At 37.7% G+C, this 25,384-nt stretch overlaps 15 protein-coding genes across 15 annotated transcripts; 7 read left to right on the forward strand and 8 right to left on the reverse strand. All coding sequences in view use genetic code 12, as the record gives it.

Moving 5' to 3' along the window:
* Positions 1 to 251: 251 nt before the first annotated feature.
* CPAR2_602750 (putative acyltransferase) lies at positions 252 to 1,493 on the reverse strand (the record flags this gene model as incomplete). Its single annotated transcript, XM_036808756.1, has 1 exon — positions 252 to 1,493. One exon carries the CDS (start codon positions 1,491 to 1,493, stop codon positions 252 to 254), a length of 1,242 nt encoding a protein of 413 aa, XP_036663041.1.
* Positions 1,494 to 3,337: 1,844 nt separating this feature from the next.
* Positions 3,338 to 5,602, forward strand: QDR3 (Qdr3p; the record flags this gene model as incomplete). Its single annotated transcript, XM_036808768.1, has 1 exon — positions 3,338 to 5,602. One exon carries the CDS (start codon positions 3,338 to 3,340, stop codon positions 5,600 to 5,602), a length of 2,265 nt encoding a protein of 754 aa, XP_036663042.1.
* A 98-nt stretch (positions 5,603 to 5,700) lies between these two features.
* On the reverse strand, positions 5,701 to 8,115 carry EXO84 (exocyst subunit; the record flags this gene model as incomplete). Its single annotated transcript, XM_036808779.1, has 1 exon — positions 5,701 to 8,115. One exon carries the CDS (start codon positions 8,113 to 8,115, stop codon positions 5,701 to 5,703), a length of 2,415 nt encoding a protein of 804 aa, XP_036663043.1.
* A 588-nt stretch (positions 8,116 to 8,703) lies between these two features.
* On the forward strand, positions 8,704 to 10,371 carry CPAR2_602780 (uncharacterized protein; the record flags this gene model as incomplete). The annotated part of the gene is made up of 1 exon (XM_036808790.1): positions 8,704 to 10,371. The coding sequence occupies one exon, from the start codon at positions 8,704 to 8,706 to the stop codon at positions 10,369 to 10,371; it is 1,668 nt and encodes a 555-aa protein (XP_036663044.1).
* A 79-nt stretch (positions 10,372 to 10,450) lies between these two features.
* On the reverse strand, positions 10,451 to 10,834 carry CPAR2_602790 (uncharacterized protein; the record flags this gene model as incomplete). The annotated part of the gene is made up of 1 exon (XM_036808801.1): positions 10,451 to 10,834. One exon carries the CDS (start codon positions 10,832 to 10,834, stop codon positions 10,451 to 10,453), a length of 384 nt encoding a protein of 127 aa, XP_036663045.1.
* Positions 10,835 to 10,957: 123 nt separating this feature from the next.
* Positions 10,958 to 11,632, reverse strand: CPAR2_602800 (uncharacterized protein; the record flags this gene model as incomplete). The annotated part of the gene is made up of 1 exon (XM_036808812.1): positions 10,958 to 11,632. One exon carries the CDS (start codon positions 11,630 to 11,632, stop codon positions 10,958 to 10,960), a length of 675 nt encoding a protein of 224 aa, XP_036663046.1.
* A 155-nt stretch (positions 11,633 to 11,787) lies between these two features.
* VPS15 (ubiquitin-binding serine/threonine protein kinase) lies at positions 11,788 to 15,906 on the forward strand (the record flags this gene model as incomplete). The annotated part of the gene is made up of 1 exon (XM_036808823.1): positions 11,788 to 15,906. The coding sequence occupies one exon, from the start codon at positions 11,788 to 11,790 to the stop codon at positions 15,904 to 15,906; it is 4,119 nt and encodes a 1,372-aa protein (XP_036663047.1).
* A 710-nt stretch (positions 15,907 to 16,616) lies between these two features.
* FCA1 (cytosine deaminase) lies at positions 16,617 to 17,099 on the forward strand (the record flags this gene model as incomplete). The annotated part of the gene is made up of 1 exon (XM_036808834.1): positions 16,617 to 17,099. One exon carries the CDS (start codon positions 16,617 to 16,619, stop codon positions 17,097 to 17,099), a length of 483 nt encoding a protein of 160 aa, XP_036663048.1.
* Positions 17,100 to 17,263: 164 nt separating this feature from the next.
* CPAR2_602830 (uncharacterized protein) lies at positions 17,264 to 17,692 on the forward strand (the record flags this gene model as incomplete). Its single annotated transcript, XM_036808845.1, has 1 exon — positions 17,264 to 17,692. The coding sequence occupies one exon, from the start codon at positions 17,264 to 17,266 to the stop codon at positions 17,690 to 17,692; it is 429 nt and encodes a 142-aa protein (XP_036663049.1).
* Positions 17,675 to 18,820, reverse strand: CPAR2_602840 (TFIIH/NER complex subunit; the record flags this gene model as incomplete). Its single annotated transcript, XM_036808856.1, has 1 exon — positions 17,675 to 18,820. One exon carries the CDS (start codon positions 18,818 to 18,820, stop codon positions 17,675 to 17,677), a length of 1,146 nt encoding a protein of 381 aa, XP_036663050.1.
* A 234-nt stretch (positions 18,821 to 19,054) lies between these two features.
* Positions 19,055 to 19,950, reverse strand: RPS13 (40S ribosomal protein uS15; the record flags this gene model as incomplete). The annotated part of the gene is made up of 2 exons (XM_036808867.1): positions 19,055 to 19,489; positions 19,930 to 19,950. The coding sequence occupies 2 exons, from the start codon at positions 19,948 to 19,950 to the stop codon at positions 19,055 to 19,057; spliced, it is 456 nt and encodes a 151-aa protein (XP_036663051.1).
* Positions 19,951 to 20,283: 333 nt separating this feature from the next.
* On the reverse strand, positions 20,284 to 20,896 carry CPAR2_602860 (uncharacterized protein; the record flags this gene model as incomplete). The annotated part of the gene is made up of 4 exons (XM_036808879.1): positions 20,284 to 20,341; positions 20,406 to 20,664; positions 20,735 to 20,831; positions 20,894 to 20,896. The coding sequence occupies 4 exons, from the start codon at positions 20,894 to 20,896 to the stop codon at positions 20,284 to 20,286; spliced, it is 417 nt and encodes a 138-aa protein (XP_036663052.1).
* Positions 20,897 to 21,241: 345 nt separating this feature from the next.
* Positions 21,242 to 22,973, forward strand: CDC14 (phosphoprotein phosphatase; the record flags this gene model as incomplete). Its single annotated transcript, XM_036808890.1, has 2 exons — positions 21,242 to 21,287; positions 21,343 to 22,973. 2 exons carry the CDS (start codon positions 21,242 to 21,244, stop codon positions 22,971 to 22,973), a joined length of 1,677 nt encoding a protein of 558 aa, XP_036663053.1.
* Positions 22,974 to 23,143: 170 nt separating this feature from the next.
* On the reverse strand, positions 23,144 to 23,669 carry CPAR2_602880 (uncharacterized protein; the record flags this gene model as incomplete). Its single annotated transcript, XM_036808901.1, has 2 exons — positions 23,144 to 23,599; positions 23,649 to 23,669. 2 exons carry the CDS (start codon positions 23,667 to 23,669, stop codon positions 23,144 to 23,146), a joined length of 477 nt encoding a protein of 158 aa, XP_036663054.1.
* A 121-nt stretch (positions 23,670 to 23,790) lies between these two features.
* On the forward strand, positions 23,791 to 25,344 carry CPAR2_602890 (uncharacterized protein; the record flags this gene model as incomplete). Its single annotated transcript, XM_036808912.1, has 1 exon — positions 23,791 to 25,344. One exon carries the CDS (start codon positions 23,791 to 23,793, stop codon positions 25,342 to 25,344), a length of 1,554 nt encoding a protein of 517 aa, XP_036663055.1.
* Between the last annotated feature and the right edge of the window lie 40 nt (positions 25,345 to 25,384).

A 25,384-nucleotide genomic window follows, 5' to 3' on the forward strand; every position in this document is an offset into this window, starting at 1 on the left:
CAATGGGTCTAGACATATCATGCAAAGTTGTGTAGCTATCCATCACATATATGAAACACTGCTAATGTCAAGTACAATATTTTTTGCAACAAACCAAAGAGTTGTACAAAAACGAAAAGTGAAGAGTTTCATTCTGCGAAGCAAAAACAAACTTCAAACAGACCAAACCACAATGAAACAAAGAAAAGTTTTCAGCTTCTATATCTTTCTATGTTGTTTTAATCTATAGATTTAAAGATCTAAAGATCTTCTTATTTACGTCCAAATGTCAAGGTGTAACCCAAGGATAAAAAAGTATAGCTCAACAACAACACAGTAAGCAATACAATAAACGGTTTCAAAAATTCAAAGTGATTCTTTAATTTGAAATCACCAACAATCAATTTCGTTTGTGTATCATCTTTTATACCCCATTTACCAGTTTTGTAAAAATTATCCATCAATTGATCCTTCTCATACCAAATCTTCAATAACCAATCTTCAAATTTTTGTAAATCTTCATCACTAGCTTCAACAGTGGAATCTAGTTCTTCTTTACCCAATGGTATGTCTTTTAACTTATAACCCTTGATAAAATAATTAACCACTGGTGGTCCATGACCCTTTAAATAAAATTTCTTCAACGAAAAGACCAATTCTCCATACTCATCTTCTTTCAAACCTGAATATGCCGTTGTTACATCATACACCACTTCGACTGTATTGCGCAATTTCTGTAATGCCAAGTATAAACCTCTGATACGAGGCAACAAAACATGTTTTAATGGTGGCAAACCTTTTGATGCGATATATTCAGCTGACTTTTTGGTGGTTCTATCGGAGGGCACCGTTCCCTCAGGAAACAATATAAGTTCGTATGGCCAAATCTTGGAGTTATCAACTCCCTGAGGCCATTTCTTGACTTCTTTGTCAGTGGATGACAAGAGTCTATACCCATTTGCAGGCCCATGTCCTCTGGCGTTAGCATCAATCTCCAACAATTGATTAGTCAATACAACTTTATCATGTTCCCATTTTCTTGAAAGGAAAAGGAAATTGTAATTCTTCATACCGTACCCTAAAATGGGGATCTTGGATAAATCTTTAAGAATAATGTAGACGGCATTACTTAAATGTGAAGTATACGTCAAAAACCAAAGAAACAACCAATCAGTATAAATTTGGTGATTAGAAATAATGACGGAATTTGGTTGAAGCAAAGTATGAATGTGGTTACTCGAATCAACATTGAATGATGAACCATGAGGAACTGAATTTGTATCTATTGTGATGGCAAATTTACATGGGTTTATAATTGAAGTAAGACCAGCAAGTAATATGACAAAATGGGTCTTGGTTTCATTGATGACTGCTTGTTTGGAAGATGGATTGTTTTTGAATATGAATAGACCCACCAATTGCGTTAATACTATTGCTAAACAACCAATGACAAATACTGGTATGATTATCGCCGTCCTGACAATAATCACTGGCCATGTATGTCGTATGCTCATGGTAGGTGATGCTGGTACAGATGTGATGCCAGTGCAATGAGTTGTATACCTAGGGTATATAATGTCGTTGGTGAATTGAAAGTTAGTGTACTTCTGCTTCACTAAATTGATGATTATGTGATTTTTTTGGTGGGGATGGACCGGAAACAGTCTCTTTTTTTGTTGTGAATATCTGCACGTGACAATTTGTTTTTTATGAGGACATGAATACTATATCCCGTTGGACTACATCAACTTTGATAGAAAGCGACAGTGCGGAATCCTTTGGTTTCTCGTTATATACTCATGCCAATACTCCGCGACCTTGTTGATTGGTGGATAGGGAAGTGTTATATTTAAATTTCACTCGCTAATTTATTGCAAGTAGTGTCGCGACTAGCTATTATATGCCATTGATTTTTGAGACACTGTGCTCATTGTCGGCGATAAGAAAGTTATGCCCGTGATTTTTGGAGCAATTATTCGTTTCAGTAACAAAAACCATATTGGAAACATGAGCCTTACTACCACAACAAAACAAAAGTTTTACTAGCCGTAAGACCGTCAAAGGTTGCCATAAAGGGAAACATGGGTACAAGCAGAGACAAAGCATACCGTCGTTGGAAAATCCCTCATCGATGGTCGCTTTGATGGAGGTATTTTGTCAGTGAGAGGGTTGCACACTCATACTGATGTGTGTATACAATTGTGTCACTAGGGACACACACGTCACAAAAAGAAACATGCTGCAGTTGCAACTTTCACCTTCTTAAACGACGCTGAATACTCTTGCAAAATGGGGCTATTGATCCATTGAAGGTACTTCCTGCTCTATGCCAAGTAAGCGGATAACTACACAATAAGGGTCTTCAACTACTTTAGATTTTGCAAAATTATTATTTTTTATAAAGACGTTTGATGAATTACCATTTCACTGTGTTATATCAACGTTGATTTCGTTGAATTAGATCCGTTTGAATAACAGAGAAACGTACGTTTGTGTTTTAGTACTTGTGAATCATTTGAATGAGATGGATGTTGTAAAAAGGGGAGTAAGAATCGTAATATCTCCTGGGAACATTTGGAATATATCGGAACTAAAAATATAATATTAGATTAACCCTAAACCACGGCGCTAAAGGAGTTTTTTTTTTTTTTTTTTTTTTTCATATGCCTTCATATACTCCACTATCTATTTATCGCTTTTATTTGGTTATGTAACCTTCTTTATTGTTCCGTATACTAAGCAATTTACAAAGTATAATACCATCGACTCTTTATATATATATATATATACCCAACAGTTCTTTACAAAATAATTAAAAAAAATACTTCAAAAGGGACAGCCGTTTTTTTTTTTTTGAGTGAAAATTTTTTTAATATTATTATAAGACTTCCCTTCTTCCATTCAACCAATCTTCCAATCCGCCAAACAGCTATTCTTATTCTTTACAACCTTAAATCAAAGAAAAGCTTTCAACGCGTGTGACATTTTAAGATTTTAGACACTGCGCTGCATCCACTCAATTCTTGGTACATAAGCAATAGAAAGGACAAAAAGGGAAGCCGCAAAGTTTTTCAAAGAGAGAAACAGTGAAAGTGTGACTGAAATTCAACCCCACCATATTCTTTTGTATTTCATTAGCCGCTTGGAAGTATATATCATTCCCTTTTTTCAAACACCAGTGCTTCTTTCGGTTATATAGAAAAGACACTATACATTTACATGGTTGTCCTTGTCTCCATAATCACAACTATTCACACTTACTTATTCAACAGTCATCTACATATTTTGTTACATGGTTTGTCGTTTGAGCTCATATACTTCAATTTAGCATATTAAACTCACAACTCCACGTACAATTATGTCTCCTAGTTCTAGTTCATCAAACAACGAGGAAAAGACACACCTTCCTAATAGTCTACATAAAACCAGTGATGAAGATGGTGGTGGCCCCGACAATACTTCAATAGCTTCATCAGAATCCCAACAAAATGATTCTCGTGATCTGCACCAAGTGAAACCATTGAATCGATCAGATTCACCTGTGTATCCAGCAAACTCACCTTATACTGCATTCCCACCTCATATTCATCATCAGGAATCACGTCATAGTAACAATTCACGAAGAAGTTCAAGACAACAATTTGCAGATGCACATGAACCACCAAATCCTATACTTGGCCCCTTGGCCGACTTGGAACAAAGTGTATCTTCATTTGAAGATTTAGAAAGACAACGATCACAAGTGACTAGACAACAATCAACGGCAACCTCGGGATCGAAAAAATCACTTCGTGTTCCCATGAAGGAAAAACGTGGATTATTAGCACAATTGGTGATTGTGCCGGAGTATCGTGATGCTCGAGAATACCCGAATAAGATCAAGTATTTGATTGTAACTATTATTGCTTTGGCTTCAGTGACTGGTCCCATGGGAACTTCAATTATGTTGCCAGCAATTGATGATATTGTTGATAAGCTACATACAACCAATTCCGAAGTCAATGTTTCTGTTGGTGTATATTTACTCTCGTTGGGTATTTTCCCGCTTTGGTGGTCTTCATTTAGTGAACGATTCGGAAGACGTTCGGTTTATCTAGTCAGTTTTGTGTTTTTTGTGGCATTTTCAATTGGAACTGCATTATCTCCCAATATTTCCGCATTGATTGTGTTGCGTGTGTTGCAAGGTGGGTCCTCTGCCTCAGTTCAAGCTGTTGGTGCAGGAACAATTGCCGATTTGTTTGCTCCGCACGAAAGAGGTGTAGCAATGGGATGGTATTATCTTGGTCCTTTAATGGGTCCATTTATGGCACCCATCTTGGGTGGTGCTGTTTCTCAAGCATGGGGCTGGAGAGCAACACAGTGGTTGTTGTTGATTTTTGCTGGGTGTAATTTGCTATCAATGACTTTTCTTTTGCCAGAGACGCTTCGGAAAGTTGACAATTTACAAGCCATCAGAGCAATGATGCAAAATCAACAAGACCCAAATGAAGATGATGAAAAGAGTGATTTGTCTGCGCTCGGTGATGAAGAGGATAATGGCTCTCTTAGTGGAGGTAGCTTATCAGACCAAGAGCGTAAACAAAAGCAGCAGAAATCACACGAGCCAAAGCCAATATCTGATACAGAATTACAACGAATTGCAACAAATCTCAGCAGACGCTCAGTAGCAGCATCTGTAAACTCCCATTTTGAAGATGCTGACGATGACTGTCCAGTAATGGATCCCGTTATGCCCACCCTATCACGTTTAACTACAAATAGATCAACCTATTCTCGAAGATTACAACAACAGTATATTTCCGAAGAAGTACGTCGATCAGCGTCGAATGTACCCTCACGAGTGGCATCGCGCAACACATTGACCCCGGGCGATGATGCTGCAAATGAAGGACGACCCGATAAATGGGCTAATTTCAAAACCAACGCCTATGATTTGATCATTCGTCCACTACATTCAACAATCTTACTCAAACACCCACCAGTTATACTAGTCATTTTATTCTCCGGTATTTCATTTGCATTGATTTATTTCTTCAATATGGCCATCTCCTATGAATATTCCAAATCACCATACAATTTCTCGCAAATCATTGTTGGGTTGATGTATATCCCCAACTCAGTCACTTATTTCGCCGCATCAATGATTGGTGGTCGATGGAATGATTACTTGTTGAACAAGTATGCCGAAAAACATGGTGAATTAGTTCCGGAATCACGTATTTCGTGGAATATTGTCCTTGCTTGTATTTTGTATCCCATTGCTTGTCTCATATTTGGATGGACTATCAAGTATGGTGAGTTTTGGCTTGTTCCGTTGATTGGAACTGCCATTTGTGGATTTGCTTCAATGTTGGTGATTGGAGCTACGGTGACATACTTGGTGGATACGTTGCCTGGAAAGGGGGCTACTGGAGTAGCATTGAATAATTTGATTCGTCAAATTTTAGGGGCAGTGGCTACGTTTATTGTTGAACCTTTGTTGAGAGCTATTGGACCTGGTATTTTGTTTAGTATCTTGGCGGGAATCTTGATTGTTGCTACCTTGATATTGCTTTATTTGAAGAAAAGAGGTGCGTATTTTAGAGAGCATTATGATTTGATGCTTCTTTATGATAAATTATAGATGCGATAGAAACAACAACATTTCAAAAATATTTACTTTGTGTGTATTATTTGCTGGTGAATAAACATGAAATTTTAAACAGCTTGATACTCTTGAATCTATAAAGTAGTTGTTTGCTTGATATTTAATATGGAGTCGAAAATGAAATCAACATTGATCCCCACAGTTTTCAATTCATTCAATTGATTTTCCAAAACATCAGCAAACTGAGCATATAAATTCTCATCTTTTATTCGATACTGCGTATGACTAACTCCCAATTCATCCTCTTGTTCCAATTGTCCTCCATTATCAACAATCAACAAGGTGCCATAAAGATGTCTTTTTATTTGTTTGAACAATTTACTAAATTCTTCAGCACACCAATCCACCAACCCCGATGAATCAACATTGTTACTATTGGGACTTTGTTCAATAATGGCTTTGACTTCGGTATTGTATGTCCCAACTGTTCGTTTGACAATGGCAACATTAACCACTACTAAATTGGATAAATAGTTGACAACATCAACTTTGGTACTTCCTTGTAGTCCAACAATCAATTTCGAAACCATTGTTGAGAGGTAAAGCGAGGTTGAGTTCAAGTATGCTTGAATACCAGTTTGTAGTTCATTCAAATTATCAAACAAATGGAGTAAATCACCAATGGCTCGTGACGGGAATCGTGATATGTTATTTTGTAAGTCGAATAACAAATTTTTAATCAAATCTTGTTTTCTATTGGATATTTTTAATTTTGAGACATCGAGCAATAATGCCTCATCACCCATATCAGCACCACCTGATTGAACTTTTTGTTTATTCAACTTGTTTTCAATTGTGCGAATCTTTGATTCAATTTGATCCAATAGCTCTACAGCTCCAACGTATTCATTTTGAGATATGTGTACATCAACATCATCTAATTTGTCTTCAACACGTTTGATTTCAATAAATATCAGCGATTTCCCACTACTGTTCGCCACTTTCATAGTTTGACCCATATCTTGCGATCGATTCCTCGAATGTACTCTAGCACTAATATCATCCAACACAAAATCAGATGATGATCGTTTGTGGGAATTTGATGTACGAGTAGGACTGGCAATACCACCAGGTCCACTGAGACGCTTACTTTGGTCATCGACAACTCCCTGTCCGTCATTATAAGAACCTGAATGTCTCAATGATTCACGCAATTGACGTTTCTCCTCTTTGGACTCATCACCATTTTGATCTATATTCTTGGCTCCATTTTCTAACCTTTTCGCATGAACAACCTCATTCTTACCCTTGTTGAATGCATCAACAATCTTGACCAAGTGATCATACCTATCAGTGGAGTAAACATAACTGAGAGACTTGGTCTTGATGTTGATAAAATACAACGAATTGTCACTTTTCGGTGGCTTGACTTGACTCAATGATACTTGAATTATTGGCAAACATTGTATAGCTTGCAACTTACTTCCTTTACCTTCAGCACTAGACTTGTCACTGGAATGAACACCGCCTCCACTGCCACCACCTAGTGGCTTTCTTGTGGCGATCAAGATCAAATCATTCAAAATGAATAAATGCCCAGCATTACTTGGTTTCCATGTACCCACATTGACTTCATGCCATCTACCACTTTCTGCCAAAACATGTCTACCCGGTATTGGTTGAATAAATTTAGATGCTCCATCGACATGTTTGAATAATGATTGGATTTCTTTAGCCCACATTTTCTCAAGTACAAGTATTGATGATCGATCTTTTTGGTTAGTCGTTGGACGTAAGGACAGTTGCTTTGTAGGCAGATGTGGCAGTTGTTGCTGCTGTTGCAGTTGTTGAGGTGCGTCAAACTCCAATTTTAGTCGACGCTCAGCAGCATCTTTGAAATCATCAAGAACTTCAAACAAATCCTTAGCAGTGACTCTCATATTTACCAACTCCTCTTGCGTTTCTTTTAAATCTTTGGTCAACTCTAAAATATTCTTTTGATTTTGGTTAATATTTTCCTTGATGTCTCTAGTAATTATTTGGTTTTGTTTCTTCAATGTCTTGTAATAATCGTCAACTTCAGCTGCTGAACCGTTTCCCAATTCCTTGGAAATTTTTTGCTCAATGGTTGTTGGTCTATCATCACCGCGTAAAGCATTGGGTGCCGTAGGTAATCCTGGTAATTGTGGAGCTCCTGATGAGCCAAACCCTGATCCGGTGCCGGTTGCAGCAGCAGCAACGGCAGCACCCGTTTGTGAAAAAGAACGACGATGCTGCTGATGGGCTGCGTAATGGATACTGTATCGCCTATTTTGTTTTTGGTTCCCATTGGCGTTATGCATGTCGCCATATGGATTCGGCACTTGCAACAGGTTGGAGCTAGGTCCAGTTGCTCCTCTCTGATTGGCGCCATCTTGCCCCGACATTGTGAGGTAACTTCGATTCGTTTCTGTGCGAGCCAAGTTGTTATTGGCAGCGTAAGGATTGTTGGCTCGACCATCCTGGTTCTTCCAGACTGCTCTGCTTTGTCTATTTCTACCTCTGTTCATGGTTGGGGTAGGGCGTCGTAGTTATAGTTGGTTGGAAGCAATTGACAGTTTGATTGTGTATAAATGTCGATCTCTTTCCGTTGGCCAATTTTGTGTGGAAAAATGAAACAGAGAGAGAATCATGAAACTAAAACTCACAGAGAAAGCAAAACAGACGAAAAGTAGAAACAGCAAGACTGTGACTGTGGAAAGAGAAGAGTGCAGTTGACGTCTCACCCTGTTATATCCTTGCTATAATATAACAAGTATCTTGCGTTTAGAGAATTATTGTTTGGTGTCCAAAATGGATCAAAATTTGCTGAAATCGTAGGAAAAGACGCAGTGCAGTCCTCTTTTGGGTTGGTTATATTGCAAATTGCTACAACAAAATACAATGCCATGAAAAAAATGCTCTTGCTTAAGGTTAGTTTAGTTGCGTGTTGTCATTACGAAAGCGTTACTTCATTGTGATATAGAGAAGAGACAATGCTGGCTGAAAACAAAAACAAGAGAGAAAAATTATCACCAGAAAATTCAAAAACCATCAACAAAGAGACCCTGTCTATTAACCCACCAAACATAATACTTTCCTCACATTGATACACTCACATGTCACTTACAAGCCAAGAGTTGAATTATCTAATATGGCGATATTTTCAAGAAGCAGGCTATGATTTGTCAGCATTCACATTTGACCGACAGTCACAGTGCCTGAAATACGAACATGCCGAGAATGAAAGGATAATTGAAAAGATAGCACCTGGATGTTTGGTGGATCTAGTACAAAAGGGGATACTCTACACTATTGCTGAAGCAGATGCCAAAGACGATAGCGATTATACGTTATTAGGTGCACTTGTACAACAAGAAATTACCAACTTGAGTGACACCAACTTTTCAAAGACAAAGAATCAAAAGAGATTTCAACTAAAATCGGAAGTTGAGAATGGCAAGCAGGGGGATGATATGGAACTTGATAATGGACCAGATAATGTCAGTTTTGAAACAAAAGAAGTATCGAAACTATTGGACTTCTCATCTAGTTTATCTTGCGATTGGTATCCCACTAGTGAAGTACTAGCATATGGCAAGCCCAATGGCAGTGCAATCATTAATGCGATAAACGACGGCAAATTTGTTGAGTCAGTAGAGATCAATCACCCTGATTTACTAAATATCAAGAATGAGATTAACATGGTATCCTGGTCTCCATTGGGAAATTTGTTACTTACAGCTGGCGCATTCAGTGAAATACGTGCATGGTCTCCCGACGGAAGGCTCAAGAATATCGCAAACACTGTATTTGAAGATATCAATGCCGAGAATGAAATTAAACAATCGCTCATTACAAATATTTTATGGAATAAGCTGGGTAAATTTGTAATAACCATTGACAGTGCCAATAATACTACAGTTTGGGATGGAGTGACGCTATCATTAGTACGACAAATTAAAAATGAGGAACCAAATGACTCTGCTGGTGCTGCTGGTGCTGCTGGTGCTGCTGGTGCTGGTGCAGTTCAGACTGCTTGTTGGCTAAGTGAAGACAAGTTTGCTTTAACAACTGCAACTCAGGGAATCAAGATATACGATATAATACAACCACACGTTGGCGTCAATAGTTTTGAAGTGCAGCCGATTGGCAGTTTACCCGGACATCAAAATCATATATCATTGATGAAGCTTAATGAATTTTCCAAGCTTTTGGTTACTTGTTCTGATTTTGACTATGAGATCAAAGTATGGAGTAGCTCATCAGCACATACGTCTTTGGATTTAAATGTCAAATCAGAAAAAAATCAAGGTTTGAAATTACATGGCTCACCCATTATTGGATTACATTGGATACCAAATACTGAGAAGAGTATACTAGCATCGCTTTCAATGGAGGGAATTTTAAACATATGGGATGCCGAGTCAGGTGAAACTATTAAAAGTTCGGAATTGTTCAAAAATGCAGACAATTTCTCGGCTGATCTACGTCACCACGTTTCAAAGGATGTACTATTATTCAATAGTGTCTTGTCACCAAATGGGAAACTACTAGCTGTGGGTGATGATTTTGGCAAGATATCTGTATGGGATGTCAATTTGGAGGGTTATGGTTATGAAGACAAGAGTTTTGTTAGGTGTGTTGTTATTTACACACCAGATATTGCGGAATCTGAAGAACGGGAGTCTACTGTAGGACTAAGCGATTTACGGTGGGATCATGAGTCGAAAATGCTAGCTGCGTCATATATTGGAATAGAAAGTGTAATAATTAGTATTGTATAAAGATTGACTATACAAAAATGTTTTCAGCTTGAAGAATTGTAAAGGGTCGTGACAAGCCGTTGCCTATTGTACTCCTCAACTAAGCCTTTGCGGTGACGGTAGCAGTGGCAGCAGCAGTGGCAGCAGTGGCAGTTTCAGATACAACTTTAGCTGCCCTTTTAACTGCCGGATTAGTACTGGGGAATATAATATCCATATAGCATGTAATCAACGATACGAGTGCAAACACAACTCTCAATGCTGGTGATTGTTGTCCAGTTTCTTCGTCAGCTGGTCTGTTGATTGGTTCATTTAAGTAAGACTGAACTGCTAAAAACACCGAGGCCCATGATAACATCTTGTTTCTCATAAACATGGCGGCCATTGGTAGTGATTGGGCCAAGACGTTACCTGCATCTTTTCTTGATTTGGCGGGTACGTGTTTGTATGGAATAACGAGATCTTCTCTTGCTTGTGGTGCCATTTTGCTGATATAATTGGGTTGATGTACAATGGAGAGTGAGGGATGAATTTTTTGAAATTTTTTGTGGGCGATAGAATATACAGAGCTCTATTAACAAAACCAATATCAACTCTACACCTACATTTACCTCCCTCGTAACAAATCAGATTGTCCATAATATGTACCAACAATTACAACAATCATGTCAAAAGTAAATCTCGCTATTGAGTTCTCCACAGTACTACTTTCGTCCAATTTAGACTTCAATTTCATTGCGGTTTTGGCCAATTCTCTCAATATCGAACACTCACTAGCTTCCAAGAGATTGTCAAGTTTCAAAAACAATTTCCATATCCATTGGCCGAATGTTTCTTTCATTGTTATGCTTAGTCTCTTGGTTAATTCAACTAGAATATCAAAACACATTTTCCTGTCCAATGCATAGATAACGTAGTTTATATCTGGCGGTGAGTGCTTAAATGCCGTTTTCCACTTGAGTGAGTACTTGTTGTCGTAGGATATCAATTCAGTATCTTGAGATCGTATCTTTTCCTTTAGTAGTTTGAATTTGATCACCAATTGATGCGCCCATTCGTCGAACTCGACGTCACCATCTAGAATCAACTCCTGGGTCAAAAATAACTCACCCTCACCTACATGAATATGCTCACTCTTGTCATGGTACAAGATCTGGTTTATTGTGTTTGCTTCATTGCGTACATTTTGTAAGTAATGTAACACATCTTGGTCAGTGTTTATATCGTCTACGGGCAATGCCGGACTAAAATTTAATTCGTCGTCGTTCGCTCTACTTTCCATTGGAACAGAGCGTGACTGTGGGGTTTGGTAGTGTCGAGAACCAGCTAAACGTCTTTCAAGTTGATCTTAGCACTGTGCTAGGGATTTTATTTTTACCTTATTATCCGCGATTCCAAACTAGAATTAACAACACGAAAGTAAACCCACCTGCCAGAATGGGCCAAAAGTTGTCATTGTTGGCACCATCAGCGCCTACGATTGCCATATCGTCATACGTTGATGCATTAGAGAACTACCAATACGTTGAGCTCCTCAACAATTCACGATTCCTAAAAACCATTAAAGCTATTGATAAATCTACAGGTAACTTTGTCATTATCAAGCTTTTGATTAAACCATCAACACCATCTTACACTTTGCAGCTACAAGATGTACTAGAGTACTTGGTCAAGGAATCGTCTATGTTATATCCATTCAAGAGTATATTGACGTGGCATAAGTTAATTGAAACTGATCGAGCGGGATACATGATTCGAGAAATGGCCAAGATCAACCTATATGATCGACTATCGTTGCGTCCATTTTTGGAACAAGTGGAGAAACTATTCATTACATTTCAGTTGTTGAAAATTGTGTGTGAGTTGCATTCATTGAATGTACATCATGGTGATTTACGATTGGAGAATATACTTGTAACTTCGTGGAATTGGGTACTTATTACTGACTTTGCCAATTTAATCAAGCCTACGTATATTCCCGAAGACAATCCAAATCAATTTTCATTCTACTTTGACAGTTCCGGAAGAAGGGTGTGTTATATTGCCCCAGAACGGTTCTACAATAGTCAAAATAGTGCCACTAGAAATATTCTGAACTATAATGACGATGGTTCATTTAATTTCAAAAACAATGTCACTGATGAAATGGACCTATTCAGTTTAGGGTGTGTTATTGCCGAAATTTGGTGCGATGGTGAGCCAGTGTTTACATTATCTCAGTTGTTCAAGTACATGAAAAATGAATATGAGCCTGATTTGTCAAGCATACAACATCCGCATATTGTCAGCTTGATCAAGAAGTTATTAAAAGTAAATCCAGGTGAACGAGCTAGTGCTCGTGAATTGTTGCAAGAGTTCAGAAGTGTGTGTTTTCCAGATTTCTTTTACACCTTTTTGTATGAATTTATGGAGGGTATAAATGATCGGGAATACTTCACACCAGAAAACAAGAATGACAAGTATCAAACTCCTAGCGATATGAAGATCAGTTACATTTTTGGTAATTATTCCAAGATCAGTCAATCTTTGGGCTTTAATTACAAAGAGTGTGAGCCTTCGTTGGCGATTCTTCCAATGAAGATGAATCTCCCCACAATGCCCCACAATTACCGAATACAACCGAAAAAGTACGTGGATAACGACGCAAGTGAAGCGTCTTTGATCATTATAAACTTGATTACATCATTGATGAAAACAGCGAAATTAACTGAATCGAAAAGAAAATGTTGCTTGTTAATACTAGCCTTGTCTGAACAAATCAATGATGAATCAAAGCTAGATCGATCATTACCATATTTGTGTTCTGTATTGGATGAGTACATCGAAGCTTCAATATATCATTCACTTGAGCATGTGTCAGCAAAAGTTGTTTGCTTAGCATTGTACTCAATCACAAGTTTAATGTTGTCTTGTTCGTACATTACCCCCATCAATGTCCTTGTCTTTCCTGAATATTTATTAACCAAAGTCAACAATTTATTGGCGTTGAAAATGGATTCGGAATCACAAAGGTTGATCAATAGTTGTATTGCTGTGTGCTTACCGTATCTCGCCACTGTTGCAAAAAAATTTTGGTCAATGTCAAAAGCGTTTAAACAAGGTGGCGTCAACAGTACAGCTAATGTCACCAATCTACTTCCAGAAAGTGTCATGAAGTCAGTGACCACTATCCACTTGTCCAAGGATCAATTAGACCAAAAATTCAAAGAAATTACATTGAGTTTACTTACAGATGCACAATCTGCAGTCAAGGTGAGCCTACTTGAAAACATTCTTCCCTTATGTCAGTTTTTCGGTAGGGATAAAACCAATGATATAATTTTACCCCATTTGATTTCGTATTTAAATGATCCTGATCCAACGCTTCGATTGGCCTTCTTGTCAGCAGTGTTGCAAATGGGACCATATATTGGTGCATTATCATTCGAACAATACATTCTTCCATTGCTAATACAATCCGTTGGTGAAGGAGATCAATTTGTTGTCCTTAAAGTGCTTCGCATTTTCAACGCATTTGTTCTGCAAAAATTGATCAATGCTAAATTGGAGTTCAACTCGTTGGAAATTTGTACTGAGTTGCTATCTAATTCAATTCATCTATTACTACACCCAAATGAATGGATTCGACAATCATTGATCACGTTGATTATCTCAACCAGTAACAACTTGAGTGATGCTGATCGTTATTGTTTCTTGTATCCATTGATCAAGGGTTATTTGGTATACGACGTGTTTGAAATTGATTGGAACTCATTGTACCCAAGTCTTACTCGACCATTGAGTAAACAGGTGTTTGATGCAATGATTACTTGGGCATTGACATTTACAAACAGATCGTTATTTTGGCAAGAAAAGAGTTTTTCATTGATATCCAATGGTCCTGGTAATGTCGCCACAAACAAAAAATTTGTTTCATTTTCAAAAAATATGGGCAAATCTGTCTATATGCCGAAATTGAGCACTGCTGTTGTGTCCTATAATAGTGGAAGAAGTAAAGAAAATGTACCATTAAGCCCCGAAGACAAACAATGGTTACTCAAACTCAAATCCATTGGGTTAGATGACAAGTCTTTATGGAAAGTTTTCGTATTGAGGAGTTATATTTATCGACTTAGTCGAATTGCCAGGCCTCAACAAGTTCAATTTGAACTGATTAACTTAACCCCGCGAAATATTTTTCTTGATGTTGTCTTCAAATCGGAGCCAGTGACATCGGTAAGGGGACAAAGGGATAACAAAGTTGTTGTTAAATCGGAAGACACGGTATCAATAAGAAGTTTAGATCATCACCATCATTCACGGCCACTGCATAAAACGTTGGTATTACCCAATATGGAAAGAGCTATTGCATCAGTACAAACAATTGAAGCCAACGTGTTTGGCAAGATGGAATCTAGTCGTGATAGTGCGACGAAGAGTTCATGGGTTAATGACCCAACGATGTTTCATAAATCGTATCACGTGGATGAGAGTCGGGTAATCACTTGTCACATGAAGCACACATACACTGGTGCTAATCCGTTCATTTGGAACTATTTGCATACATTGACAATTGTTCCATCGCTTGATGATTTTATTGAATTTGGTAAAAAACTTACGAAAGGCAAGGTTGTTAACCAATTGAATACTTTAAATTTGTTCAATTTAAACATACATCGAACAAGTGAAGATATTGATGCATATACTTGTTTAACTAGATCTCCTCAAGGTGATTTTTTTGTTACCGGATCTGAAAATGGATGTTTGCAAGTATGGGACATTTCTAAATTGGACAATATCTCACGAATCAAGCATGCTGATCAATCATTGGATTTGCAATCACGAATCACCTCAATAGCATTCTTGCACATGCGGAATTGTATTGTTGTTGCTACTCGAGATGGGAACATCCGCATATCGAGAATTGAACTTGCCCGGAACAAGAATGGCAAGATTATCAAATTTATGAAACCAGCACTAGTTCGCAAATGCAAATTGGATTCATTTATTATTCTTGTTGAAACTATAGAAAACTTCATTTTTGCCATTGATTATCAACTGCAAGTGAATGTAATTGATATGATTACCATGAATCGACAATATGTATTGCAAAATCCATTATCGTTTGGCATAATTACAAGCTTCATCACGGGTGTGAATAAAAACGGTTGGGCATTGATTAGCACACAACGTGGGTATCTTACACTATGGGATTTACGGTTCAAATTGATGTTGAATTCATGGCAAATACAAATTGACTCAGAAGTTGATAACAACGATGGATTTGTAATTGAGCAAATTGATGAGTTGAAATTGATTAATTCATCCAATATCGATCTAGTGAGGGCCAAATTTGGTGAGAATACGATTAAAGAACGATTAGTCTACATTTATATCAAGTCGGTTTCACGACAGTTGGAATTGTTGATTGAGATTTCTTCTTTGGAGTGCAAGGGAATTGTTTGTGAGGGAGATCTACAAGGGCAATATAAATGCAAGTTGATTGAAGTTGATTGTAATTTGTCACAAGTGAGAATTGAGGATATGATTGAAGAATTGAGTCTAGAGGTGAAATGAACAAAGCTATGGATTTGTAGGTTGGCAGGTTAATATGTGTAGGATATGGGTATATAAAGAACAATTGCGATTGTATGCAGTACTCCAAGATAAGCGAAATTAGGAAAATAATAGACAATTTTGTGTAACAATGTCTTTGTCCTTTAGCTCGAGTACCAGCAATGAAAGTTGAGAAATAACCCAACAGTGAATGTAGCTAGATAGGATGGACTGCATCTAGAGGAAGTTGGCCATCTTTTAAGAGAATGCTCACTGTTTCAATCGTTTGACGTTTACAGAATTACGTTGGGAAAAGTATGAAAGGGTGGTTATTGATTTTGCAATAATATGCAAGCAAATTGTATGTTATTAGCAAAATATTAATTGTATTTTTTTACTTGACACTTTACTAGATCATACATAGCTGTCCCACTGTGCTACCCCCACTTAGCATTCTTATGGTTGGTTAATTTTGATGTAAAAGGTAAGATGTTACTTCCGCTCCGTTCTTCCCAATTAGGAAATCTATTGTTGTTGTAAAGAAAAAGGGAACTTTGTGTAACGATCTCTCTTCAATTGTCTTTTCTTACACCCGAGATTTACCCATCATCATCTCATTCTCAAAATTTTCAGTTCTTATCTTTCCATTTCACATAAAGGTACTAAAAGATCAACAGAACCTCACAACATTACTCATCATAGCCAATCGTAACTCACACCTTCCAACAAAGATGTCTTCTTCTTCTTCTTCTTCTTCTTCTTCTTCATTTGACGATAAAAAGGGTATGCAAATTGCTCTTGAACAAGCTAAAAAATCATTTGCTGAAGGTGGTATCCCCATTGGCGGTTGCTTAATCAAATCAGATGGTACTTTATTATCCACAGGACATAACCAAAGAGTACAAAAAGGGTCAGCTATATTGCATGGTGAGATGTCAGTCTTGGAACATGCTGGTAGATTACCGGCATCAACTTATCGTGATTGTACAATGTACACTACGTTATCGCCTTGCTCAATGTGCACTGGTGCCATATTGCTATATGGAATCAAGCGAGTCGTTGTTGGTGAAAACGAAACGTTCATGGGTGGTGAAGCATTGTTGAAGCAAAATGGAGTTGAAGTTGTTAATTTGGACGATGAAGGGTGTAAAGAAATTTTGCAAAAATTTATTAGTGAGAAGCCACATTGTTGGAATGAGGATATAGGTGTATAAAGTAGGAGAAGGGTTTGTATATATTGGTGTATGATGGATGTATTGAATATCATTGTCGTGTGACAAAACTCAATGACGCTAAATTTGAATGTGTTTGGAAAATGTGACATTGATGGAAAACAGAGACGCTTCAGTCAACATAATTCTACACTCAACGAAGCCACATGGGTAAGAGAAGTCGAGAGGAGGTTGATTATGGTGATAAAAACAGCAGTGAAACAAACTTTATTGCATCTGACACTTCACCATTACACTGTCCCTTTTGCTTCGTTGTAATCTATGGCTATAATGGATTCCAAAATCATTTCCTTACATTCCATGAACATCAATGTATAACTTGTGAAAAGATATTTCCATCACGATATATATTGGATTTACACATTGATGAATATCACAATCCATTCTTGCAACTACAAAGAGGCAATAAAGATGATAAGCGTTGCGCTCTACGATGTTTTTCTGAAAATTGTAAAACAATGTTTGCTTCATCTGATGCAAGAGTTGATCATTTAGTTAGTCATCATAACTATCCAAAAACTTATCCATTCGGCATTACATCTCAAGGAATATCTCCCTCAACTATCAACAACTAACCTTTCTGTTTGATTTTTGCCATTAGTTCCATCTTCCAACTTGCGTTTCTTTTTAGTCACGACTTGTGGTATTTTAGTCAATTCATTTATACTTCGTTTATCAAAATCACTGGAACAAGCAGGGCATTTGCCATCATCAGGTATGCTGCTCATTATACATAAACAAACTGAACAAACAAATCCAACATCGACTGGTTTTTTAGTGATGAAACAACTGGCTTTGTAGTTAACTTGTGTATTTGTTGGCAAAATGATATAGGGACGCAAGCTTGGTTCAATAAAGAATGCAGTTGCTAGGACTTGAGTTATACCTCGAGGATCTTCAATATGTAAGTATACTCCATTGGTTGCATCACTGGCTTGTTGTAAATAGGATGAATTTTTGAACCCCAATTTAGCAACGTCAATTGATACTTTAAGCTTTTGAGCCGTAAAGATGCAATTCATCAATGGGATATAATTTATGCTGTCATCGCCATCGTTGGCACTAACTATCAAAATACGTGATTTGAGTGATGTTGAAGATGACGAAACCGCCGCGGTGGCACTAGTTGTCGAGGCAGTTGTTGAAGATGATGCTGCTGCTACTTCCGACTGCTTAGCGCTACTCATGGTGGATGTATTTATTGCTGCTGCCGTAGTTGTTTGTATTGATTGATCCAAGATTGACATTCGATACGTGTAAGTTAGAGCCATACTAATGGCACCGGTGATACTCGAATGTCTAGCAGTGGCATTATGCAACTGTTGACTCGTTTCTTGAACAAATTGATCCAATTCTTGTAATACAACCTCATCAACATTTTTAAATTGTCGATACATCCCTGGCGATATTTTGGATTTTGTTATGCCACTGTCCGCATTGGCGTTTGTTGGATGTGGATATAGGAATTTCGAAGTATGAGGCAGACTGGCAATAAACGCCACTTGATTGGAATTGTTTATTGATAGATGTCCATTTAAAAACACGAGTAAAGATTTGGCTACATCTTGTAAAGATATGGAGTTGCGGATATTGTACCATCCTTTGGGGGAAATGTCAAGGATAATGGTGAGTAGTGATGGCTCATCGTTGGTGGTGGACTCAAGTGACGTCTCTGTAAATACTCTATCTGATATAGCATCCATTTGTGGGGTGGACGTCGTAGAGGTTTGTCTCTTTCTAGTTTTTCAAAACATCTTTAATATGAGAGATGTGCTTCGCGCAGAACCTCAAAAATAGATGCAGTACATCCCATACTGCTCCCTACTTGCCCTTGATAAGATATATTCTACAGTGATACTCGCTATAAGAAATACATTTGATTAATATAAAGTTTACAAAAAAAAAAGGGTAAGAAAAAGAATAGCAACACCCTTCGCTTAAGCAACCAAAGCAGAAGCAGTAGCAGATTCGTATTTCCAGTTTGGTGGCAAGACAGCAACAGTTCTGTAGTATCTAGCCAATCTGTGGATTCTAGATTCAATCAAAATCAATCTGAATTTAGAATCTTTATCTTTTCTGTTTCTTTCCAAATGTTTTCTAACTGAAACAGCCTTTTTAATCAAAAAGTACAAATCTTCTGGAATTTCTGGAGCCAAACCATTTGATTTCAAAATTCTTAAAATCTTGTTACCAGTGACAACTTTGGTTTGAGAAACACCGTGAGCATCTCTCAAGATGACACCAATTGATGATGGAGTCAAACCTTTTCTTGCGTACTTGATAACTTGTTCAACGACATCGTCACTGGACAATTTGAACCATGATGGTGCGTTTCTTGAGTATGGAATAGCAGATGAGGAAATACCTTTACCCTAGAAGAGATTAGATGTTAGTAATTCATGATCCCGCAGAGAGTCAGGGAAGAAACTAGGAAAAAGTGTTTTGACGAAGACACGCTCGACAAGGGAGTGGAAGCTTCTTTTCAAAAGAAGCTTGTTTCGTTCAAAGTAACAGACTTTCGCCCCTCGAGTCTTGTTACAAGAAAGTAGAAAAGGACAAGAAAATCAAATTCCCTATCTCATCTCTTCCCTCTTTGAACCCAAAAACGAAACAATGTCCAGGTTATCAAATACTCAAAGCGTATATAGTAACAATTCTTGGTATGTATAAGTCTACCGTAGGCGAATCGTTTACTTTGGGCAAGACTCCTGTGTATCCACTGTTCGTTTTATTTCCCTCCCTTCACCGCGAAACAACTCCTGTACTTGTGCTTTCCGAGTATCAGTTTGATACTTGATGAATTTTCACATACAGATGAATGCATACGACCCATGATGAATGTTTATTGTTGGTTTGTTGACTGTGGTGGAAGGAAAAAGATTTATCAAAAAGTATGGTAAGGATGAATGAAAATTTTTCATTGCATGGAGAGAGAAGTGAAATTTTTTTTTTTTTTTTGAAGTTGTGCAAGAGTACACTACCAAACAACCCTATACTTGTACTTATTTACCCGGCTACAAAGATTTCAAGATAGAGAAAGTAAAAGCTAACTGAAATGCCCAAAATATCGACAAAGTTGATAGGGTTGTTCTATTAAATATTAAAACGTTGGACCATCTATACAGGGAAGAGTATACACTTCTTGAATGCAAGTATTTAAATATTATTAAACTAATTGTTCCTCAATATCTTCAAAATCATCTTCATCTTCAACTTTGATTAACCTAAATTGCAAATTGGGTTAGTATACGAACTAGTTCATTATGACCACTTCCTCAAGGTACATACTTTGATACTCCAGCTTTATCTCTAAACTGTTCAACAGCACCGGCATACAACATTCTATTTGCCTGGTTTGTAGTGGGTGGGATCCAATACAACATGACCAACGGAGATTGTAATCGACCATCACTAGTCTTTATTGGATATGACAATAATATGTATCGAGGATTGTTATCAGGAAGCTCTTCGACTAATGACTCTAATGAGTCTATCAGCTCTTCAACTTCTTGCTTCTTGATCTCATTGGACTCCTTATCGATTAAATCTAAATTTGAAATAAAAGTTAATATCGGACCCATAGATTTATACTTTTTTGTCTTGGTGGGCATACATACAAATCAATGCCTGAGGCTTATTGACTCTGGCACTTTCAAATCTAAACTTTTTCAATTCAGACAAGGTATCTGATGAGAATGAGTACAAATTTGATGACTATGTATCAGTTAGTAACTTGAGTAGTTAAAAGCATTTTGCTCGGGAAGTAATAAACTTACCATGATATCTATTCGTTTGCACTCAACCTTTACTTGATTGTTTCCTTGTTTGAAATTTGCAATTTCATTCAATCAACCCTTCCCCCCCTCCTCCATAGCAACGAGGAATATTGTGATTGCAGCAAAAAACGGCCAAAAACAAAAAAGAAGGTCGTGTGGGTGTGGTAAATTATTTCCCAATTGGGATATAATGTAAACAAAACAACAAACAAAACAAATCAAACCCAAAGACACCTTCTTCTTATTTCAAGCTATTATCATCTAAATCAAAACAACTGATCGGAGACTACACATCCAACTCCATCGTCTTTATCATCTTCATTCCCATAAACCAACTCAGTGTATTCAATGGGGCGAAATAAAGTAACAGTACCACTCATTGAGTTCTTAAAGAGTATGTCAATTGATCCATTTAGAAAACAACCGTTGATATACTAACTTTCCCGTAGATCGAATCTATCTTGGAGCATATGACTATACGCCAGCAGACACCAAGGATCTAGTGTACTTTACTGTGGAAGATGCATTACCCTACAACGCATTTCATTTGGATTTTGGTCCCTTGAATATCAGCAATCTTTATCGATTTGCTGTTGTTTTGCATAATATCTTAAACGATGATGAAAATCAAGGTAAAGCAGTGGTGTTTTATAGTTCCACATGCCCCAAGCAAAGAGCCAATGCCGCTTGTATATTGTGTTGCTATATGATCTTGGTCCAATCCTGGGCTCCTCATCAAGTATTGCAACCAATTGCTCAATTTGATGTGCCATTTGCCAGCTTTAGAGATGCCGGTTACTCAAATGCTGATTTTGAAATTACAATTCAGGATATTGTTTATGGAATGTGGAGAGCCAAGGAGAGAGGGATGATTGATTTGACCTCGTTTAATCTTGAAGAGTATGAACAATATGAACGAGTTGATCAAGGGGATTTCAATGTTATCTCCAAGGACTTTATTGCATTTGCATCACCACAACAAAAGAAACACACAGCACTTAATGAGCCATTCAAAAAAGTATTGGATTACTTTACCAGGAATAATGTTCAATTAGTTGTCAGATTAAATTCGCACCTATACGATGCAAAAGAGTTTACAAAGAGGGGTATACTGCACATTGATATGATTTTTGACGACGGAACTTGTCCCACTCTCGAGTATGTACAAAAATTCATTGGCGCAGCAGAATGTGTCATAAATCGTGGTGGCAAAATTGCTGTGCATTGTAAAGCAGGTTTGGGACGAACTGGCTGCTTGATTGGAGCTCATTTAATCTACACTCACGGATTTACTGCTAATGAGTGCATAGCATACATGAGGATGATAAGACCAGGGATGGTTGTTGGACCACAACAACATTGGTTGTACCTCAATCAAAACTATTTTAGAGACTGGAGACATACAATGATACTAGACAATAGACCGGACGAATTTATTGGAAATTTGTTCCCATTGTGTTCATATGATGATTTCAAGAAACGTATGAAGGAAGCAAAGAAAAAGAGTCAAATTGAACAATCAAATCAATTGCAGATCAATTCATCATTTGTTGTTGATTCTTCCTTTTCAGCAACTCCAATTAGAAGACGTAAGATAAGTGGAGCATTGGCATCTAAAATACAAACAGCAGTACCTGCAGATGCACCTGGACAACCAAGAAAATATCTTGAAGAACCAGAAGATGAATTAGACGATCAGGAAAATCCTAGTATTGAAATGATAAACAATTCGGACGATGAGAATGTAATGCAAGATGTGATCAAAAGCTCCCCAACTCAATCAGTGACCCCACAAAACAAGAATTCCGAATGGCGTGTATTGCGTTCGATATCTGCAAACTCTGCCCACCAACAACCGGTACTGTTGACTAAAACTACAACTACAACTACAACCAGAACTGTAAGTACAACGTTGTCTTCCTCGTCACCTGGTGCCTCACCTACTACTAGTCATGGAAGTTTGAGAATGACCAAGTCTCGATCTGCTAGACCACGAGTAAGTCTGGGCAGCGGTATGTCTAATCAAGGTTCAAGAGTGCATTCAGGCGGGATAAGAAAGACCAGTGGGAAAAAGATTTAGCAGCCGAACCGTTTCTTTTCCTTTTGGCAATGTAATCTTCATTTCTTGAAATTTGTATATTTGAAACACTATATAAAACGTGATACCCTTAGAAACAGAGTTTGCTTGCGCAGTTGAAGAAGCTAAGCAACGGAGTCAATATCGCGGATACGCTTTGTACGTCCTCACGCTTAGTCATCATATGCTGCTTCGACAATGGCGAAATCGTCACGAGTAGATGTAGTAAATGCCAAGATATCATAATCTTTAAACTCAACCTCGTCTATATTCTCCTCTGTCAACTCAATCCATTCATTAGCATAAGGAGAGGATCTATCTCTTGGAAAAGCTATTCTTAGTTCTTCAGGATCAACGTGTTGTGTAGTACCATCAACTTCCCTCAAATCCTCAACTACTTCAAATTCAGATTTAGGTACTGGTATATTATCTTCATCCATTAGATCTTGTTCCCTATTTTCACGTTTGATATCCTCGTTTTCATCTTGTGTAGGTATACCGCCTGAGTTAGTTATGCCCAATGCTAGGCCATTACGTATATTGTCTAGTGTTATCGTTTCAAGTGGGAGCAAATATGTGAGTTTGCCCAGTTTGATCTTTAAAATGGTTATGGTTGCTTGTTTGGATTTCTTTGGTGGCTAGGGTTGGAGTTAGTATACTATGGACTGAAGAGGTCACAAATGGTTTAGGACATGCCATTGCTAAAGCAGTATTGATCTAAGGGATCTTGGAGGTTTTATCGCGGTGACTGAGTCGCGACGGATATATATTTTGAAAAAAATCTTGCAGGACAGGACGTCATTGCCCAGGCGATGTTGCGATGAACCCTTTGACACAAACAGTGAATAAGCTAATACAACATCCTGATTATCGACGATCAATATGTCAATTGTACAAGGAACTACTACGAAAATCGTATAGACTTAAGAAGCTGAATATTGAGAATGCTTCAGTATTGTTCGAAGAGTTCAAAGTTGGCATGTATGAATCCTTCAATAAGCAATACACCAACACATATCAAATGACGCAAGCATTGATGAAGGGCATCAAGCTTAATAGTGTACTAGATGATGCTTTGACCAAAGGAAACCACGACAAGCTTACAAGCTGGGTACATCAACATCGAAAGGAATATTTTGAGTGGACTCAACGTCGAGCATCATTTTTGCAAAACCGCAAAGAATTGGAAGAGAAACGAATCGGTTCCCTAAGAGGCAGAGAAAGCTCGCTTGCTTCGTCTCGTAAACGAGGTAAAACCAAACGCAAGCAACTAGCGCTTTCCACGGGTGGAAGTGTTGATGACTTTATCAATGAAGGTTTGGAAACTGCTTTCAAAAATGGACAGTTTTTGATTCTACGATATCTCAACCAACTACAATATGCTGAAAAGATACCCAATCCTCACCTTTTACCATATACCCCAGAAACTTTGCAAACAGAGGGAAATCAGTACAACTCACATCATGTAATAAAAGGACTGACTCAAAAAGTCATTGATCAATCCTTTGACAAAGAGTACATTGAGTCGATCATTATTCCATCCCTCGTGTTTGATTTAAATGATATGAACATGGAGAAAATTACCACCATTGTTAACGAGAAAGGTCCTTATCAAGCAGTGGCTAAGGAAAACAATTCAGGAACTGTGCCACTACCGTACATATTATCTCCGTTCAAGCACAAGCCAGGACGTAAGCATATTGCACATTTGATACGTCAGCAAGTCTTGTGGTCTCGGATAAAGAAAGTATGGGAGACAACGCATGAATTGGAAGAAGAGAATATGAGTAAAGATGGAAGTTATCCAATTAGAGGTTGTCGTGGGTTTGGTGCCGAAGAGTTGATGAAACCAAGACTATATTATGAGAATCTATGTCAAGGGGAAGAAATGTTTGAACTTTTCTGTGAGATTGAACAAAAAAGATTGGAAGGCAGAGGTGTCAATGAGGAGATTGATTTAGAGCAGTTTAATTGGACCAAAGACTTGGACATAGTGTCTGATGAGATTACAGCAAAGTATAGGCAGGTTTTATCAAACTCAAAGTTGGACTTGTCTGAGTTGCAACAAAGTTTGCAACATCGATACAATGATGGATACAAGGACTACGTGGAAAGATTTACCAAGTTGCTTAATCAGTTAAAAATCTTCAATGTGTTCAAACACAGTGAAATTGTCGCACCACCAAACACCACTGTACTCAAAAGTGACGTCAACAATCTTGTCTTGGATAAATTTCCCACAGAAGACAGAATTGGTCGCGGCCAAACGTTGGGAGATTTCTTGAAAGCGTGTGGTTTTCCTTATTTTGAGTTTGGAAATGAGTTGAGAAAGAAAATTAATGAGATCATGACTAAAATTGTACATAGATATTGAATAAAGAGCATCACTCATAGATTCGTTATAGTCGTAAAGT

The sequence above is a fragment of the Candida parapsilosis genome, contig 005504 (genome assembly GCF_000182765.1).
Source record: "Candida parapsilosis strain CDC317 annotated contig 005504".
NCBI classification, from domain to species: domain Eukaryota; kingdom Fungi; phylum Ascomycota; class Pichiomycetes; order Serinales; family Debaryomycetaceae; genus Lodderomyces; species Lodderomyces parapsilosis.